General features: G+C 38.6%; 1 protein-coding gene across 2 annotated transcripts in view; it reads right to left on the bottom strand.

The window, feature by feature from the left end:
- CDH13 (cadherin 13) overlaps positions 1 to 22,066 on the bottom strand; it is a 519,400-nt gene that overhangs the window by 80,004 nt on the left and 417,330 nt on the right. For both annotated transcript variants that reach the window (XM_049806363.1, XM_049806362.1), the window contains exon 8: positions 18,332 to 18,472. In XM_049806363.1, the coding sequence (XP_049662320.1) occupies positions 18,332 to 18,472 (141 nt within the window). The remainder of the gene's footprint in view (positions 1 to 18,331; positions 18,473 to 22,066) is intronic.

Genomic DNA, 22,066 nt, shown 5'->3' with positions numbered 1-22,066 from the left:
ACCACGAACACTGGAATGAAACCACCAACTTTACGACCCAGAGGAACCAGGAAATGTTGAGAATAACAGCAGGAAAAGGGTAGAAGCCAAAAAGGATGTGTACAACAATTTTATAACTGTCATAGTATCATTATTGAATTTTTTTCTGAATAGAAGAATTTATTTTTTTTTCTGCAGTAGTTCAATCTGGATTAATAATGACTCTTGGATTAGGATGGATTTGGATTAGTTTTCCATTTTACTAACAAGAAATTCTTGGCTTTGTATGTATGGTAGGCTTCCTCTTTACCCATCAATAAGATTTTTGAGTGCAGCAATACAACACCAAGGTTAGCCATTATTTGCAATGCTTCTTTAGAAATTAAAGCAACTTTCCTGAGTAGGATTCTTTATTAAAGGAAACAAAGTCTAACACCTCCATTTTCCCTGCAAGCAGCAGAAAGTTGCAATTTAATCTTCTGCTTGCCCACGGAGAGGATCCATTTTCCATCTTCCTTTGGGGTTCTTTGGAATGAAAAATACTATATGGTTATAAAACATTCTCTTAATGAAACTCACTCTGAACTAACTCTGGAATTGATGAAACTCCTCCTAAGCCCCTGTGTACATTTGCCCACGGCACAAAGTCTGACACAGCTGTCAGACTCCTTTACCTTAAGAGAAACCCAAAATAGGAACTGCAGGATAATTGCATGTCAGAAGTTAGGTGTATTAGCAAAGAGATGTGGAGAAGATCACAGTGTGCCTAAATGGGACGTACAGCTCCCCATCCAGTGCTTATAGACTCTCATTTGTGTATGAAATATCCTCAGCCTGTTCTATAACAAAACCCAAAACAAATAAAACCACCCAAATGATATCATCAAATTCTCCATATTAAACACAAGCCCACATGTATAGAAGAAAACAAACAGCGGCAAAACCCCATCATATCAAAACGCTCAAAATATATACACTCTTCTCCTCCTGTGGTGAGGGTGAAAAAAGAAGAAACCATATATAGCAGATGTTAGTTTTGTCACTTACTCTGCTACTGGAAAAGAATCGTGGACAATAAAGGCAATTTAATGTTGCGAAAACAGCAAAACTGTGTTGAGATGTGTAAGAAGTAGTACTGTGTGCAAGACAGAAGCAGGAATTCTCCCATCTGCTCAGCACTGGGGAGCCCCAGCTGCATTATAGCACCCGATTCCTGCCCACAGCATGGAAGGCAAAGAGCAATTGGAGTGGCAGATGTCTAAAGCTCATGGTCTTGAACAAATCTGCATAGCAAATGCACACAGGACCATTGTAGAGAAAAGGATTGTCTTTGCGTCACCTTCATAGTCGACAAGGCCAAGAAACGATGGGCTTCAGCGGAGGCAAGGAAAGTTCTCATCAGAGATGAGGCAAAACTTGCTACTAGCAGGGTAGCTGAAGTACTGTAGTAGATTGCTGGGAGATCACAGAGACTGTATCTTCAAAGCTCTTGAAGGAAAAATAAGCAAATACTGAAATTATACAAATAGGAAGGAGGGACTTGAGGATATCTTGAGAACTCCTCCACTGCAGGTTTCGTGGTAAACCCAAATCCACGAGTCTATCCAGAACAGAAAGGGGAACTAAACACTTTTGCATAGTTTTCTAACATTTTTAAGGTCCATGATACTCATCAACTTCCATGAAGATCACTGGATTGCCAAAAAAAAAAAAAAAATAAAATTCTGTGCCCAAAAACAAGTGATAGGAAGAATCTTCCTAACTGAGATTCCAGTCTCAAATGCCCCATCATACAAGACTCTTCATTACGCTGAATTTGGTGCTGACAGCTAGAATACGGGGTGTAACTGCAAAATCACATTTGCCCTCCCTACTGCAGATAAAAGATGAAAATTATGCCTCTGGCATTTGCTTTCCTAGCTGGTCATATTCTCTTTTGGCAACAAAAACGTAAGGAAAGGGGAGAGGAAAATAATTATCATCTCAGCTTGGGGAAGGATTAAAAGGGAACAAGAACGGCAGAACTAGATACCCAAATTTAATTGTTTTGAGACTGTCTGCAACATGGCCACTGTAAAAAAATACCTGCTCCAGTTACAACTCCTCTATTCTTACTAGTGAATTAACAACTCTTTCCTAGTAGTCCCACAGGGGCAAACTGCTCCTGCCACTGCAGAGAAGGTTTCTGAAGAAAAATCACGCTTTTTTTACAAATCTCAACCATTACTTCATCATTTTCCTGAATTGCCTGGCAAAGAGGTATTTAACAGCCTGCATTTAAATTCCGGAGCAGCTATGAAATGAAGAAAGCAGATTGATTCACATTCTGTTTCACTACTCTCTTCGCCAAAGTGATTTTTATCAGACAAAAAAAAAAAAAACAAAACAACTAAAAAACCACAATCTGAGCCTGAGAATTCTGTTGTCAACTTCAAAGCATTGAAAATTTTTACAGCTTGCATACAATACAAACCCTTAGAAATAGGCTTTACAGAAGAAATGCTGCCAGAACGCCTAGGGCATATTATCCACCCATTCCTCACATGGAATTAGTGCAAAATATTACCCTTACATTGCCCGCAAACCTTGCCAACAAATAAGAATGGCGATAGGCTGAGAGCGCACTGTCTGGGATTTTTATACTCATTTTTTTCCATGGCAACGTGTCTGTTTCATGTGCTTTTAAGCCTCCATAATTTTATTCCATCTAATCTTGGCATTGTCTTGTTTTGTTTGTTTATCACTTCCAGGGAGCACCTGCCATGGTCCTAGGCTGCTGCAAGACAAAGAAACACATCTTCAGGAGTGGATGGGGCCAGCAGACGTGTTCCTTAGCTGCAAATTTCACTACAATTACACCCAACCTTCTCACCTCTCCCACTCACCAGTCATTATTTGTCCCTTCTTTGGTTTTTCCCAACTTGTTGCTAAGAAATTGCATAGCCTCCACTAGCATCGTAAATGCCAACCAAAAAGATTAAATGCAGCTGTGTGCCACCTCATTCTGTCAGAGAGAACAGATAGTGTCCTCAGAGTCCACCTGCCAATCTTCAACATAGATGGCAAGGGAGTTTTCCAATCGGATCCTGGGTGTTCCAGTGCCTAGGTTTTGCTGAATAGCCTTGAAAAGATGGGATTTAAATTGTATTGAGGATATTAGTCTAAAGTGAATGAAGTGGAGAGTATACTTCTCGTTTATATCCCCAGAGTGATAAATGTGAGAGCGTAATTTTTTTTTTCTGAGGCAAAGAAAATGGGAAACCAACACGGATTTCAGACACATGAGAAATAGCTTATGAATTTAGATGATAGTTCAGCAGAAATAAATTGTACATCTGTTCATTCATTTTAATAAAGCAGGGAAATGACACACTGCTGGAGCCCTTTGAGAACGCTGGTATTTTTAAATTATGATCCTATAATAGTAGCGTTAACATTTGTAATGCTGCCCATACTTTATGAATTTAAGAAAAATAAATTTATGGAATAAGTGAGCTTCACCCTATAGTCTGGGCTTTGGATGTTTAAAAGTAAATAAGGTGCTTCCTGAATACTTACAAATTAGTCCAGGAAAGACATTACAATAGCTTTACTATGTAACACAGACAACCCTCTGTGTGTTGACAAACCATGCTTATTATTTCTGAATAAATAATTCAGATGTGCAACATGTAGCTGAATGCATTTATTTCTGCTGACTAGTACCTAGCGTTTGCATTTATAGGCAGCTACAGTCTAGTACTTCCCTTTAAAGTAGTCCTTTAAAGAAACAAACTAGAGGCTTTTCTTGGCTATACATATGCATGGAAACACGTACTACCTTCTGCTGAATTCAGGCAGGAATATTACCTTTCTCTTGCATCTCCCGTAACACAAAAATGAGAAATGGAAAAAGTTATGAGCTGAATACAATTGCTTCATTGCTTCTATTTTACCATTATTTACAAAGACGACATACAAATTTAAGAAATAAGCGAGACTGCTGGGGATGTCACATTTTAAAAGCTTATGTTTTGATTTTCCAAACTGATCACCATAGGTAATAATAAATTAAGAACTCAATAATAGCTGTCATGTTTCCCTTAAAAGCACAATTAGTAAGATCATTAAAATTCCCTTTTAATCGATTGCATTAAAGCAATTACTACTTAAGAGAATCTAAAACTGATTAGTTGCTCACATATTGCCTCATTGATCAACTGAGATAATCCTCATTCAAGAAAAGGGAAAACAGGCAAACCTGACAGCCTTGAAAAGTGATGAAGTTCAGCTGACATCAGAATCTGAAACCTCTTTTTGTAATCCACTCTACACTGTTTCCCACTAACATGCCAAATGAGTCAAGAGTGCATGCTTAAATATTTAAACTTCCTAAAAGAAAGACTTCACAGAGGCTATGCTGGTACCCAATATTGCTAAAAGAGGTACCTTACTGCTAACATCTATATCTCTATCTACCAGCATGCGGGTGTGTTCCTGTGCTCTGTACTGCTCGCTCCAGTTCCAGCAGGCAGTCCAAAAACAATCTCAACAGGCAGTCTAGGTAAACAAGACTTATTGTACTTTGGTTCTCTCATGAATACAGAAGAACTGAAGAAAAGAAATACCTCCGGGACACAGAAGACCCCTAGGCGAACACTTACCATTGACAGAAACCGTACAGATTTATTGATTGGAACTGCATTTTAATCACATGGCTGGAGGAAAGAAAACAGTTCCTAGAGACTGCCAGTCAGCCCCAGCATGGGGCATGATAAAACTGTTTCTGCCGTTAATATCAGGCAGTGGCTACGTTAGAGTAAAAGGACATTAAAGAGTTCAACATCTGCAGGCAAAGTTGAATTTATTTACTCATGGCTTCAATTATTATTTAAGATGGAAAACTTGAAAAGGTCAGAGCTGCTAACTTAGAAAGCATGCCCTTCATTTGTCTTCAAACATACACTTTTTTCTTAGCTTAGTTCAACACTGAATCAATTAATCAGGTACAACGTTCTCTGTTTTCAAATGCTAGTTGTGTTATTTTCAAGTAGACAAGTAAAACCAAACCAAATTTCAGTTTTGTTTTAATCCATATTAGAAAATGCAATTTTAGGACAATAAAACATCTGGTGCTCTGTTTAGGTAGACAAACATCTGTGGGCCTGTGTTTCTATGTATATAGACACGCATATGTATAAAATCCAGATTTACATTATAGTCTAATCCTGCAATCACATCTCCATGGAGCACTCTGGATGGGAGCCGTAGCTTGGATACAGGCAGCTAAGAATATCAATACTATAGATAAATCTTTTTCCTTGATATTATTTCAGCAAAAGACAACTGTTGGTTTAGATTTAAGCTTATTTAGCAGGATTGATTTTTCTTATGTATCTTTTGAAAGTTTCTCACATAACTCCTTAGATTTTTCAAACTTTTTTTGAACTAAAAGATTGCTTTCAACCCTTTAAACTTGTTGAGGACAGCAGCACTCTCTGTACCATCAGTCTTCTAAATGAAGAAAAATCATTGATCTAAGAACATCTGACAGTACTACATAACGTATGGGCACTGCTGGCCTCAGTGACTGAAGGCAGTCAAAACAAATGAGCTGAGGAGGAAGATGTAAAGCATAAAAAAAAAAAAATAATGAGATGATGTGTGGAAGCAGACAGTGATGGTGCTCGATTTATAGAAGGCAGGCAAAGAGCGTACATGGACTTTTGCGAGTCATAAGCAAACAGTCCGTTTAAGTTGTGAAAACAGAAAGCTGGTTCCCAAGGGAAGCAGGCAGTGAGGGGGTGAAGAATAGTTCACTGGGGGACAGCATCAAGAAATGGAAAAAGGAAGATCTTCCAGAAATAATACTGAAGGAGCCAAATCGTGGGGACAGATAGAGGATCATAGGATGACAAAGGTCAGAAACAGAGCTTTTTATGAAATACTAGAAGAGTTTTCCATATAAGAAGACAGCGGGGAAAGTGACGAAAATAATGAGAGGGGACATCACAGTCAGCAAAAAGGAGTCAGTGGATACATCACTGAAATTAGTCTTGGTAGATCTGAAGCAGGAACTTGACGCAGGAGCAGAGAGGCATTTAAGGGATGCTAGACCTTCAGGGTCCGAGCCAAATGGCAGACTCAAGGAGTTTGGAGAGGAAGGAAAAATAAAAGTTAATTATTAAAATTCAGAAAAGGCTCCTTACCAGCTGCTGACTAAATAGTAGGCTTGAAAGGGAGAAAACCCAAAAGATAAGAGTTTTCTCTTTGGTTGGTTGGGGGGGGGGGGGGGGGGGGGGGGGGATGTTTTGGTTTTAAAAAAGAGAATGATAAAGCAGGTAGAAGGGATTTTGAAGGATGATGCAAAAAGACAGTGATAAATTTCAGCACTGGGCAAATTAAATATCAAGAAGACTAGACAAGTAAGTAGCTGGAAGAAATCTTCCACAATATGCAGAGAAGTGAACAAAAAGATCTCTATAAAAGCTGCATTAAGCTAAGTGGAAGAGAAGAACAGGAGTTAGAACACAAACTCAAAAGGACCGGCCACAGAGCAACAGTGTCGGAGGGAAACATAGGGCCAGGTAACCGATTGGGATCCAGGGGTTTTTCATAATGGGGTCAAAGTCTAGAATGGGAAAGTGAGGATAACGTCAATACTGTGTAGTGTTGGGATTATACTTCTTCTTGTGACATATGGTCTGAGAACACAGGGGAAAACATTTGTAAAAACAAATAAATATTAAGTGACTGTTAGACAGCCGGCTGGAGAAAGGGCTACCCTTTAAGCAAATAAGCATCTGGGACTCTAAGGCAAACAAGTCCTGGAAATAAGCCAAAGTAGAAAGTACAAGGGTATGAATAAATTACACTCCTGAACCATTTTCCTCAACAGAGACTATAACTGCAAAGAGTTCTGTACGAAACCCCTAATCTGTTTTTTTTCTTAAACGTATCAACACCGTTTTCATTCCAGTAAGTTCAAGAGATGATCAGCCCTATAGAATTTTATTGCTTTCCAAATGAGTCTCTTTCATAGGCACTTACTAACAATTTTACTTGAATAAATGTACAGCTCCTTTTAGCATGTTGATTTTTATCGGTTCACTATTTTAATGTTTCAGAGCAGAAGGAAAAAAGATATTTTGTCTAAATAATCCTGGCATTTTGATTCGTATGCACAGATGGTTAGCAAATTTTGTAGTAGCCAAATCAGTTTTAGTGTTGCTGACAAAAATCTGAAAATCTCACTTGTGAGTGAAGAAATTGATAAACTGATCACAAAACTCATTCCACTCTAGTGGAATGACCTAAGCAGTCGTATAACTATTATTTTTGTATGAATACACTTCAGCTTTATAAATCCCTTCTGCACATATAAACTGCAACTATGATACCAGCTCACACATATTGTGTAATTGCTGTTAAATAGGGTTTTGTCTGGTGCAAATTGAATACGTTAAGATCTATAGTCTGTTATCTTGTTTAATCCTACTTTAAAAATAGAACTCCTACAGATGCTAGAGGCATATTAACAGTGTGGGTTTCTTAACTCATGGGATTAAAGTGTTATTTTGCTACACATCTAACAATTCCTCTATTTATTACTGCTCAAATCAGCTGTGCTGTATCAGACAAGGAGATTTAGAGTTCTTGGTATTTCTGTTAAGATTCCACATTCCACATGTGAGGAACTGTAACGCTTTATGTACATAAAATAAAAGTTACTTCAAGGTACAGAAAATTTGTGCTGGCTGAACAACAAAGATAATACCTGGTCATCTATTCCCCACTACCTGCCCACCAATTTTCATACTGTCTAGGCTGAATGAGATAATGAGGATTTAGGAGCCACTCTGCAATGAATACCATGTATGGAAACCACAGTGTTTCCACATAGAGTTTAGGATTCCAGTCAACTGGATGTTACATAGTCAAATGAGGTCTCCTAATACAGAACCCAAAAGTTAATTTGAGGAAAGAGATTGATGCCTTCTTTCATATCTTGATCTGAAAATAATTGTGTGAAGTTTCTTTGAAGTCTGGGTGTCACCTGCCTGCACTCAATGTTGAAGGTGGAACTCCTTGGACAGTTAATGAGGTACAACATGCCATAAACCACTCTTGGAGAAGAGTGAAATGAAAGGAAATTTCCATAGAGTGCTCGAGCAGCCCATTCAGAGGAAAAAAAATTAATTTCTCACGCAAGAGACTCCAATTTTAAAATTTATGTTAAAATTGAAATCTCTAGAAAGCAGTCCTAATTTGATGTGAAGGCAACTGCAAAACTCCAGCTGGAGAGAAAAACTTTAATTGGAAAATCACATAGCCATTCCTAGCAATGACTGCTAATAATTATGTTTATACAGCTTCCCTGAATAAGTGGTCCAAGACTAGGTCTGGAGACATTACATTATCTTTGTTTAGCTTGTGCTTCTCTCAAGAGCCTTTGTTTGAGCCTTCCATGCTCTTTAATTTCTCCTATCTGGTTACTTACCCAAACGTATTTGTGCTAGATGTAGTCAAAACTCTTACTGCTACTGTTTGCTTTGTAATTCAGACCTTAATATCTATGGTAAAGTTCACACTTCACAGACCACATTGAGGAAGTGTATTAACCTTCACTTCTTGTAGAAGAGAGCAATAAATTGTGGGTTTATGGCTTTTTTGTTGCTCGCAGTGTTTGGATATTTGCTGTTAGTAGAAGCAGATGGAAGAAGTCTTCAGAGGATAGTCAGCACTGGAATGGTTTTGTGGTGAGAATTTACCAGCTGTAGTGAGAATTGCTGTTATTACCACTGAGTTGCTGCTGACCTTCCAAGCATAACCAAAGGGTTACAAAAGGCGAGGGCTCGCACAGAAGCTTGCATCAGGACTGCTCAGATCAGCTGATCATAACAAATCAAGGAAGCTAAACAAAGGGCAGGAAAGGAACACAGAAAATGGGGGGGGGGGGGGGAAGAAAAGGACTGGCAAAACCACAAGTTTACTATGTGAGCTGACTTGGAGAGCAAGAACGCTGGGAAAAAATCAGATCTGGAGAAGCAGTGAAGTGCCTTTGTGTTCCTCCCCAATTTCACAGTGTTTGAATGATCATTTCTATTCATAGAACCTTTCCTGTACTTATACAAGTGTTTCTCAGCTGCTTTCAGATTATAAAGCAGGCACTCTGTTGTTTTATGTACCACTGAAATGTGTTTATCTGGAGATTAAATAGACAACTTCATGTATTTCATGACCTTGGTGGAGAGAAACAAAGCAATGAACTCACCCCTCACAAGAAAGATAAATGTAGAAGTCTGCTGCCTACCGCTATGCAGTGTATCCAGCTCTAATTATGTGATAAGTGGATGGACTCAGTGTTAAACATATTTTGCAAAAGTTCTTGAACAAAGTGCTTACACTGGTTATGCAGATAGCTTGCTGAATGCCACATGAATACAAATTATTATGCACACAGTATGAATCTGGATGCGTACAGGAAACACTGGTCTTCCAAACCCTGATTTTTGCTGAACAGTCCTCTATTTCAGTCAATGTACAGAATAAGCACATTTGCTTTTCTTTCTCTCTCTAAAATTATTCTATTCTTGTAATGCTATAGCAGAGTATGTGTTTTTAAGGTCATTGGTAATTCAATCCCAAGTGGTGCTGAACATTTGTCATCACATGAGAGACCTCAAACTAGCTAATTTTGTTACGAACTGACACACAACACTGAAGAAGAAGAAAAAAAATAACAAAAAGGCGATTTCATTATCCAGATAGCCAGATTGTTTAAGTAAGTCTTCCAGATGTCCTTAGTTTGGTGCTACCACAACACAACCCAGAAATATTAACAAACATTCTTCTTGATCACAGGCATTTTTCTAAGTTATTTCAAAGTGGTTAAGTTTAGAAGATAGATAGACATTTTGGATCCTGGTTGCACTGAGAGTCAAAGCAATCTATGCTCCTAAATCCAGCTTTTTAAACTCCAGTGGGAATGAAATGTCCTTACACCTATTTTTTAAAGTCAAATGAACTCTTCTTTTTTATCTTTGACATCTAAAATTATTGCCGGGGGGGGGGGGGGGGGGGAGTGTCTAAATGCCTATGTTATTTAGATACTTAGATTCTTAAACTGCTTATGTGATTTTGAAAATCTGTTCTGCAGCTCATGACAACTAAGAAAACTCTGAATGCCTTGGACTTTAACACAACTGAGAGTAGTGACCAATTATTAACTGTGAATAAGTAGTAGAGTTAATAGAACTTTACTGAAAATATCAAATATTGTGTCATTTTTGCAGTGAGGACAGAATGGTCACAGCCTTCATTCAGAAATTAAAATATTTATCACTATTTAGATGTTTGTTTCGTTTCACCTGGATTTAATAAATAAATAGCTTTTCATCTGACTGATACTCTCTAAACTAAAATAGATACTTTGCAAATGGATTCTGGCAGAAACGCATATACATCTACATCTTTGCCTCAGCTTAAACGTGAAAGAACACAACTCAGTTATGGGACAACTTGATCGCTTCTGTTTTCACCAAAACTGCTAGGTTAATATTTGTGGGAAAAACCATGAGTATCACAGGTTTAACACTGGAGTTATTTGTTTCAAGAAATAGACAATATATCCTGAGTTGCAAAGTTGTCTTCTTCATGCATGGTCCTGATTATACAAGAATAAAAGAGATACTAAGGGCATCATCTGTCCTCCATATCTATGAGGATAACAGAAGATGTAATGATTTTAAGTTCTAGCAAAGGAATTTCAGATCAGGCTATGCAGAAATTGTCATTGTTAAGATTTGTTCAGGAACAGACTGAGGAGCCTTTTTGATTTTCGATCTCTGAATGTTTTAAGAACAGGTGAGACAGATATCTTACAAGGATGACATAGGAATAGCAATCCTGCCTTGATCCCGTTTCCTCTATTTTCCATGACCAGAGAAATTATCTCTAAATTCTGCCTTTCACATGTGACAAATATACCAGGTAATGTCTTTCATTTGTTTTCAAGGAAGCTTTTGGGCACCTGGAACTTCAGATATGTCAAGTGTGTTAGTGAACTGCTACCAGAGTATGAAGTGGAAGTAAAGCTGAGTGAAAAGGTCAGTGCAAATGTTTACCTAGCGTAGGGGTTTCTGAAGGGTAAGATATGCTTCAGGAGCCTTGCTAGCTGTATTTAAAGCTCTAGAAAAAGCCAAGGATGTCCAAAGAGCTCATCTCTGGTGATCCCTGGCCATCATGAAGCTGTATCTTCATGCCAAAGTTTACTAACAGCTGTAGAGGCTTTGTCCTGCTCCGTTGAGTTTCTGTACGAATTCTGCTTTCTCTGTATGTACATTGTCTCACAGTCCAAGAATGGGAGCCAAATGGAAATTCCAATATGCATTTTGTTCATGTGATTTTGCTAAAATGGTTTTATCCATTCCAGAAAACTATTTCTCGTGACGAAGCAGTACTGGAGACAGTTTGCTCCAGTTTGAACAGGCTGCTACAATTTAAGACTGGTTCCCATAATATTTAGGCTGTAGTACAGCTTTATTTCTTAACTATTAGCCTGGCAACGGCTTCTTCTCATCTGTCCAGATCTGCTTATCGCTGCTCAAGTACCTCAGCTCAGTCGTCTGGCCTTCCAACATCCAGCGTGAGAGAATGGTACTTGAAATGAGAAAAAGCCAACTTGGCTTGTTCTCTCCAGCTTGCTGAGCCACGCTGGCAGCTCCCGCTGGTCTTTTGCCTCTGTTCAGTCTGATTTACACACTGACTTCCCTCCCAACAGGAACATGAAAGAGGGCTGGTACCCTGGCTGCGCTCCTGAACTGTGTTAGTCAAAGGACAGCACTCTTACTCAGTTTTGCGCACAACTATGGTCCTCGCTAGCGATTTCTCCAAATTGGATGTAAGGGTCTAGAGGATGGAGTTGCAAGGGAACTCATCTACCATTAACATAGTTGTTAGTGTCCAAAGGTAGTGTCCAGCTCACTGGCAAGACCCACTGAGAAAGGAATAAGATTAATGAGGAGCCCCAAAGGGCAACATTTTCCTTGTAAGACAAGAGAAGAAGGACCAGGGTTGACTTTCAGATCACAGAAAAAGGGGTGGTGAGATTTGTTGCTGTTTTTAAATGTGTAAACTGAATGGACAGATCTAGTCTCTATTGGTAAGGTGTGTCTAGCACAGAAAATAACAATATCACATCTAAGAGAGACATTTTTGTAAAAGCAGTATGGAAAAGAGAGCCAGGAGGAACCTTAAAAGTGCTTTTAGCTCAGTATTTGGTCCTCAAAATGATTTAGCCAATACCAAGAATCAAGACAGGGACTCTCAAAGCTACAAGCGTGTTTCTCAAAAGCCTGAGCTGAAAAATAAATCTCTCCAGATGGTGCTCTGAAAGTCTCATATCCTCTTTGAACCACGAGCAGACGGAGATACATATTGTACTCCAGGGGCTGTTTTACCCCAGTGGGTAGCACAACTGAATCAGAAGACAGTGCTGGAAGTCATCATAAATCATGATGACAAGCAACCTATTCACTTACAGGTCTCTATAGGAATTGATGAATCATTTATTAAAGCACACATTAGTCATTTATTACTCTTTTATAAACCGTTTTTCAGTAGGTATTCAAAATGTGAGCAAATCATATTTTTCACTTAGGACTCACAGCACTAGTATATCTCAAATTTCACTGTGGTGAAGTTTTGTTGAATTACACAAATTTTATTCTGTTCACAGGAGGTAAGCTTCTATATTTAATGTGAAAATTCATTTTCTAGGAACATATATTCAAAAAAATCTAAACTAGGAAAAGTATTTTCCCACATCTTACTCTCCCTGATGTGACAGAATTCTTTCTATTTTACATTGCTTTGTCCCAGAAATGGATTAAATTGAAGGTGAGGATGGAAGTGGCAGAAAGAGGAATAGTCTCAAGAATGAGACCGTTCCCTGGCCAAATGAAGTCTCTTTCTTATGTGCAAGTGAGAGCACTCTGACAAGTCCCACTACTTTTCAGTGTATGACTAGGGATGTGCTGCTGTCCCAAATCTGTGGTGAAGGACAGATGTGAGAACTAGGTGGACTGTAGAAAAATCATCCCCTTAAGTGACATCCCTGCATTCTTCTCTCAAGTGCCTGACAGTGTTTACTAAGGAAAGACAATATATCTGATATTAAGGAAAAATAATATATTGCCAAAGAAGAGCAATGAAAGATTCTTCCTTGGGAACAGATACTTTAAAAAATCAGGGCAGAAGCCACAAGAGGGAGGCAAACATACTGAGTGCAAACCAATCTTTGAGCATATACTGTGCGTTCAGGAACGGCATAAGACCAGAAGTAGGATTTGGTGGACAATTTTTTTGGAGAAGGAAGAATAGACGGGAAGGGGTCAAATACTTATCACCATCATGTTGAAACAATGTTTTTTCCTCCACCGGGTCTTAGGGAAGATCTGGGCAGAACCATGCCTACAGGAACAGATAGAAATATTTGCCAGCTTGTGGCTTCCAGCAGATGCAACATTGCTAATTTTTCATCACACTTCAACCACAGTGACATTAACTATAGAGTAAAATCACTGTTTTGCAGGCATACAACACTGCAGCAGTCTGTCACCAATTGTTAAAGTGACACAAGAAAATAATTCTAATTTTTCTTAATGTGCTAGGTATAAAAACAATACTCAGTAGCATTAGCATTCACTCAGTCTAACTCATTCCCACACAGTTTGAATATCCTGCAGTATACAAACCAGGTATCAGATTTTCTGGAATGATGAATTCCTGCTCCTTGCTTTGCTTCATTTCTTACTTTCATATAAGTTATCCCTTGCTGCTGAACAAAATTTGAGCCTAAGGCCTTAACTTGCTGGAAAGGAAATGCCAAATTGCTCTTTGTGATACAAAATACATGCTGTATTCAGTAATAATTCACAAAATTAATTTAAAAATTCTTTCATATTATAGAAATAGGGTTGTAAATTCTAAAGAGAGGCCACTAACTTTACAAGTATCTCTATTTTCATTCTCTATAATTTAAATCTGGCACAATATCCCAGCCATTGTGACCTTTTAAAAGGTAGACCTTGTTACCTCACCTAGGATTTTTGGAGATCTCTTAAAACATTGCTCTTTTAGGCATTAAAGATGAAATTATTTAAACCCCTGGAGGGAACAGGTTACTGTTTGCATGTCTGAAGGGATTTTTGCACTGCTCGGAGCCTATTATGAACAGTAAGGGTAAGTATATATGTGAAATAGAACAAGGCAGATATTTCGGAGGTGTGTAGAGTGATGGGGCAGTAACAAAATAATTAACTGGGCTGAATTCCACAAAGCAGTGTCTCATACATTAACCCATCAAAGTACCTGACACATACTTATAACCTCAAGGGCTTAAACTATTCTGAAGTTAATGGAAGTGCTGGGTTGGATCACAGCCAGGTTGCTCAGCTTCTTCTGCGATTATGCCCTGACACACCATCAATGATTTTTTTCCCTGAGCACAAAGGCCACAACTGCATCAGAATGGCATGGGTGTGATAAGCAGGGGAAAAAAATAGCAGGTGGAAGAACAGATTCACTACCTCTTCCAGCAAGATCTAAATAAACCCAGTAGAGCCTACTGCAAAACTGTGTACAGCAGCAAAAGAGCATTTGGACCTTTCTGAAAATATCAAATAAAGCCTGTTAATAAGCATTTTGAATAGGTGTGTAAGGACCTGACCTCCAAGGAATATATGTAGAGTAAATAGGAGAACACAGAAGTGTATCATTGCTTAGGGATAGATCCATAAACTTGTTTCTGAAGGAAAAAAAAGGAAGAGATTGGTCAAGTGTCAAAAGATAAAACTCATCTTCAATGGACAGAGACATGCTCACGCATGGCTAAGATTGCCTTGTGCTGAGGAATCAAAGAAATATCTGTTAATACATGTAAGACTTCTTGGAAACAGAAATACATAGAAATACAAAAATTTTCCACCGTAGAGAAAGCTATGAAAAAAATCATTAAATGTCTGTTTGGGCATTAATATTACTGAAATCATATACAACTTTATTAATATATATATATAACAATGCATTCTACATTCTACAAGACACCATTTAGTGCTGTCCTGGTTTTGGCTGGGATAGAGTTAATTGTCTTCCTAGTCCATAGTATAGACCTGTGTTTTGGATTTAGTATAAGAATGTTGATAACATGCTGATATTTTAGTTGTTGCTAAGCAGTGCTTATCCCAAGTCAAGGACTTTTCAGTTTCCCATGCTCTGCCAGCAAGGAGATGCACAAGAAGCTAGGAGGGGACACAGCCAGGACAGCCGACCCGACCTAGCCAAAGGGATATTCCATACCATAGGATGTCATGCTCAGTATATAAACTGGGGGGAGCTGGCCAGGAGCCCCAGGATGGCTGCTCAGGGACTGACTGGACATCAGTCAGTGGGTAGAATGGGCGGTGAGCAATTGCATTGTGCATCACTTGTCTTTTCTTGGGTTTTATTTATCTCTTTTTTTTTTTTTTTTTGTTACCTTCCTTTTTATTACAATTTTTATTATTATTTTAGTTATTAAACTGTTCTTATCTCAACCCACAAGTTTTACTTTTTTTTCCCCCAGTTGTCCTGCCCATCCTACCAGGAGGTGGGAGGGAAGGAGTGAGTGAGCAAGCAGCTGCGTGGTGCTTAGTTGCTGTCTGAGGTTAAACCATGACAAGTGCACAGTCTGGGGTACCCAGTGTTGTACTTATACAGCATCCAGACTTTTGAACAAATCCAGCTCTCACAAGTTCATTGGCTTTTACTGTGTCGGATCAGGAAGGAATTTGGCCCCTGTGATTATAGATGAAGAGGACACGTTGAAAAGTTGGCTTAACTGAGCTACATCAAAAACATACAACAAATAAAGGCAGAGCTATTTTAGGTAGAAATTATACCGTCAGAAGAAAACATAGGCCAGTAAATAAGCATTTGTCTTATAAAAGGGAAGAATGCATTGAAAAAAGTATCTTTAAAGAGAAGGAAGGTAGCTGGGAAAACATGTCAATACCATAAGAACCTAATCCTAAAGCAGCCATTCTCAAAGAAAATAAAAGATGTACTCTGAAATCAAACCTTCAGGTTTACTGAATTTGAGCTTTCTACTTCAAAAGTTATCTTGTAGAATATGTCTCTTTCTTTCAAGTCCTACTCCAATCAATAGTATTGCAGCATGTGGTATGTGACTGGTATTTAAATACAATAACTAAGTAGTTTAAGCAGTAAGCCAAATAAAGTGGCATTAGCTCTATTAATAGCCACTCTCCCTCCTCTTACACTACTTATTTTTAATAGAGCATATGTTTCTAAAGGGGCCTGACACCATATGTCTAAAGACTGATTTTTCCTGCCTTATTCATGGAATAAGAATATCACTTAGAAAGGCAGAGAGAAGATTTCTGAGGTCATTAACTTCTCTAAATAGCGAAAGGTTCAAAACCATGTCACAATGTATTATAAAAAGAGAGATGTCTCTACGGGAAAATTTGTATGTCACATAAAGTGCAAGAAAAACCTGCAAGACCAGCCTTTTCAACAAAAGCTACATAATGTTGTCTCTTCACACCTGCTATTTTATTTCTATACTGAAACCACCAGAGTTCCAGGGGTACCGCGTATCTTTCACTATCACTGACTGAACTGAATTTATAAACATTTCTGAATTTCCACACAAACAGAGACTGTCTAACAGTACATTTGGGGCTAAGCAGGCACCCAAGTTTTTTTAACATGCTTGCCTAAATTACCAAACCATTAAGTCAAACAGGACTTATAATTATAGAAAGATTTTTTTTTTTAAAAAAGAAAGCTCAAAGTTTGGAAATTCAAGTAGGTAGGACTCTGAATGACATGAATTGCTATCAGTATTGATTAATACAATCACTTCCTATTTCTAAATACACTGACTTGTCCTTTTACATTGTTATGTTCCAGAGGGCTAAAAAATACAATGTTTTAAATATATTTTAACTATTGATTGTCGGGAAACAGCTTTCAGAGTATTAAAAGCCTGATCTAAAGAGTAATTCTAAGGGAATTAATAGTTTGATCAAAGCCACTTAGTTATCACTTATGTACATGAAAGGTTTGGAACAGGCTCTCCATGGTACTTTTTAGGTGACTGAAGTGCTCTTGCCAAAGCATTTTACTCAAGTAATTATAGCTATTGCCACCGATTAGTGAAAAATAATATTCCTGTTAGCAAAATTGTCATTGTTTCTTAATCTTCTTCACTTTTCTTTTAAAAAAACCACCTCCATCTTTTTCAATCTGGTTATCCAGTTTGCATTTATAAAAGAAATAATTATTCAAGTAAAATTGCAGTAATTTGTTCCAAAATAATCTGTTGTCAAATTGCTAAAATTAGGCCAGAAAAAAATATTAAAAAAGGTAAAAAACATATCTTAAGGAGAAAACCAAGACTTAAGGAGAAAAGCAATAGGCTTTCCTTTTCTTCTTCTAAAATTACCTTAAAATCAGCATCCCTCATGCTTACTTCGCATCTTTCGGGAATATTCCTTAAACTCTGCAGAGCCTCAGGAAACTTTTACAGCAAAAAGCAAACTAGCTGTTATTAGGTAAAACTTTTGACACTCTCTAATTGTCTCCAGACACCAGTAGCAAAAATAAAAAAAAATTTTAAAAAAATCAGACTATTAATAAATGTAGGGGGGGAAGGGAGCAGTGTGAGAAAGGCAGGAAATTTGGTAGATGCTTTGCCTGAAACCAGAAACTTTGCTGTAGCACTATTACACTCTCCTGCAGGCAGTGAATATCTTTTGGTTTGGTTTGGGTTGGGGATTTTTTTGACTTTTCAGCCTTCTTCAGTGGAATTCAACTTGCAGGGAAAAAAAACAACTTTCCTTGCAAAATCCACCTGCAGGTAAATTTAAAGCTTTTAGGACTAGAGCTTTCATTACAGAACTCTCAAGCCAGGACAAAACATGTTGCTTTCATCCATGTTCCTGACCATCAAAAGCCCTAAGCTAGAACATAGGCAAGAGGGAATTCTCTGTTTTCCCCCATAGGAGCAAAAGAAGAAAGTTACCCCTAGCAAACTTATTTTACAGGTTTTCATCCTGCTAGCCAACCTCTGAATGATATCTCTTGACATAAATGTTTACCTTGTGAATGCATTTTGTTTTGGAAATGATGCATACAAATTTATTAATGTAAAAGAATTAAAGAGCAGCTCCAGGAAAGTCTGTCACATTGAGCTAAAAAGATGCCTTTAAGTATTTTCTTCCATTAAGGAATATTTTTATATTTAGAAACAAGCTAATTACAATTACATATACCATTTTGTAGAAGACAGATGGCAAACTCTTACCTCCTTCTTGGTAAATTCTGGTGGATGGTCATTTTTGTCATCAATAAGAATAGTGGCAGTTGCTGTGCCAGTTAGTCCCACATCAAGACCACCCATATCCTTAGCTTCTATAACTAGCTCATATTTGGGGGTTTCCATAGTCTGAAAAAAATAACAGAAAAGAAAAGGTTTAAAAAAAACCACAAGAGATTACATACTACTTTTAATTCACATTAAAATAGTAAATTTTTAAAAAAATCTAAACCTTAATTTGGCCTAATAAAACACAGCTTAGAAAGAGATCTGTTATCAGATCTGTTTTACCAAAACAGAAGCACAGCTTTCTATAAGCTTCAGCTGCTACAATGGAAACCTCATTTGGAATACAAGTGAATATTGGTAAACAGTACATAATCTATCCTGTTATTTAAGGAGATTAGGAAAGAGGAAAGAAATTAAAATATACCTGCTCTTTAAGAGTAAGCTCTCACTTCATTGCACCAATATTAGCAGCTTGCTTCATCAGTGTTATGATGGGTACATAATTAAATACTAATGTCACAATCTACATATAAATTCACTTTATTTTATTAAATCACATTCATTCTGTGTATTAGCATTTAGAATGGTAATCTAAGTTTGCTTCACTGTAAGAAACAAGAAAGCAGTTTCTAAAATGGGCAAGGAATGCCAGTTTTTGCACAAAGCAAATGTGTATAGTAACATTAATGATTCACATCTATAATGTCCAATTCCTGTGCCATGATTACTTACCTGCCAGCCTACCTATTGTAGAACCAGACAGCATAGGTCCATAGCAAAACATACCCTTAATTTCCCTCCCCCGAAAGACAGTTATAACTTGGAAAAAAAATTGTGGCCACCGTTCTGCAATGGGAATATGACAGCATTTCTAATTCACCTCTCTTGCATCCGGCATGAAAGCACATCTGTTTGCAAGCTGGACAACAGGCTAGTAATAGGTCCCATCAAAGGCAGCTATTATCAGCATCAGAACCTGCTCCCATGGAATTTGTAGAGAATTTTGACATGGATTTCACTGGAGACAAGACTGTGCACCTAATTAAAATGAACATTTTCCCCATTTGTATGGCTGCCTTATATGGAACCATCTGCCCGAAGATCATATGTGCTGCATCATCAATGGAGGACACAGATGGGAAAGTGCTGCAGTCACCTTTAAAACTATACGGTAAGAATATCATGTGTGGTCAGGAATGTTTTTTCAAACCTTCCTTGAAAAGTAAGTCTGGATCTCAGGGGCAAAGTGACATAACAATGCCTGAAAAGGTGGCTAGTGGGCTTTTTTAAGCTCAGACCAGCTCTATCGGCCAACAGTGATTACAAGAATAATGGCTACACATCTTTGACATCACTCATCCTATGTCCTTTATCTAACACTCTTCCAGAGAATTAACATGCAGGGAGACAACTGGTGTTACACAACTTCGTACAGCAACACAGTGATCTCTGTTTACCACCCATGCGCTGCCTTATAAAGCAGAATCAAGGAAGCTGAAGTAGGGCTTATCCCATAGCAGAGCACATAGAATCATAGAATGGTTTGGGCTGGAAGGGACCTTTAAAGGTCATCAAGTCCAACCCCCCTGCCATGATCTCCATGGATCGGGTTGCTCAGAGCTCCATCCAACCTGACCCTGAATGTTTCCAGGGATGGGGCATCTACCACCTCTCTGGGCAACCTGCTCCAGTGGTTCACCACCCTCATGGTAAAAAATGTCTTCCTTATCTAGTCTGAATGTCCCCTCTTTTAATTTAAAACCATTAGCCCTTGTCCTATCGCAACACACTCTATTAAAAGTTAATCTTAAGCCCCCTTTAAGTATTGAAAGGCTGCAATAAGGTCTTCCCTGGAGCCTTCTCTCCTCCAGGCTGAATAACCCCAACTCCCTCAGCTTTTCCTTATCGGAGAGGTGTTCCAGCCCTTTGACCATTTTTGTGGCCCTCCTCTGGACCCGCTCCAACAGGTCCATGTCTTTCCTGTACCGGGGACCCCAGAAGTGGATGCAGTACTCCAGAGCGGAGTAGAGGGGCAGAATCCGCTCCCTCGACCTGCTGGTCACACTTCTTTTGATGCAGCCCAGGATACGGTTGGCTTTCTGGGCTGCGAGCGCACATTGCCAGCTCACGTCCAGTTTTTCATCCACCAGTACCCCCAAGTCCTTCTCTGCAGGCCTGCTCCCAATGCATTCATGCCCCAGCCTGTATCTCGCCATGTAAAATTTTAAATTGCTTATTTCTCATCTCTAGCTTAGCAAAGCAACCTCTCGGGTCACACAATCTTCTATGTTGCTAAGTGATTTGAAAGCGTTTACCATACAGTGCATTTTTGCATTATGCATTTTCCTGGGTACAACACAACACCTTTCTTGGAGCATGTGCAAGAAGAAGATCTGAATTCCTTAGTACTTAGATCTTGAAGCATTTTTAGGCCATGAGAGAAGCAACCATATCAGTTGCTCATCAGAAGCAATATATTTGCATGCAAAATAAATGAGTCAAGCCAGAAGATATATTTAGTTCTAAAAACATATGGACTACTAGAAAATCAGATGCCACTGCCACATAGGGAATCCTAAGAAATGTATTTCCTTAAGTCTTACAACATTATTTCATGAAATTCATCTCAGAAGGCAGCAAACCAAGAACAGTATTTCGATTTATAACATCATATAAATATACGCAAAGAAATATTATTGACATGTCTCCAACAAAAATTCAGATCACAGAGTGGAACAAAATTCACAGTTTTCATATACTTATTTTTTAAAATTTATTCGATGTATTCAAACCAGCTTCTCTTCCCTCCCCTAGATGCAACTTTTTCATTATTTTGATTAGGAAGTTGTTATTCTTGTATGGAAAACTTGCAAAGCCATTTATCACTTCATGTTTATAAGCCTCTTTGCTCAGAAAGAGGCCCATTTTTACTTACAAATTGGCCTTTTTTCCTTTGAAAACTGTCCCATTTTCTATTGAAAGCAAGCCCATTTATGCTAGAAATTGTGTCTACTGCAGCAGAAATTTCTGTGACAAGAGTCCAATGTTTAAGCTCACAACGGAATGTGAAAACATTGAATTTTGAGTAGTATTTCATATCATTATGAATACTTCACACTTTCCTGCTATGCAGCACTTTCTACATCTAGTTCTGTCACCAAATATTTGCTTTGTTAGAGAAAGCAACTCCTAACAGATCCAAACCCGAGAGCAGAGGCATGTTCCCATCAGATGCTCTCTTTACACTAGGAGATTGCATGTAAAGAACTTTTTACCATTTCTCATACTTCTAGCCCAGTTAATTCAGGCACTAGCAGCAATTATTTGCATCTGTGTGATTTATCACACTACCGGTAAATCCTGGGACACGGGAGTGGGGATCTGTGGCCGGAGCATGGGTCCCTGTGCTCTTCCTAAGCCCGTTCCTCAGCTGACGAGGCTGGGGAGGGCCAGGGTCTGGGCTGGGGAATTGCTAGTGCCAGCTATCCTGGCAATTCCTCATCTTTTCCCTCTTCGCAGGGTTCAGGCCTTTTACCCCAGTGCAGTCTCTCCCTGCGCTTGCTCCCATCTTGTGAGAAACAAGTGTTCCTGGAAGAGGACGGTGAAGGAGAAAAGCAGCCTTTCTTCACCTTCTCCATCCCTGCTACACCATGCAGGTTAGGGATAAATGCATCCCCCACTCTTGGCAGCATTTTGGGACCCCACAGTTGCTCA

Source organism: Accipiter gentilis, chromosome 7 (genome assembly GCF_929443795.1).
Source record: "Accipiter gentilis chromosome 7, bAccGen1.1, whole genome shotgun sequence".
Taxonomy (NCBI): domain Eukaryota; kingdom Metazoa; phylum Chordata; class Aves; order Accipitriformes; family Accipitridae; genus Astur; species Astur gentilis.
Note: the sequence above shows the minus strand (reverse complement) of the source record. Positions and strands in the feature narration are given on the sequence as shown.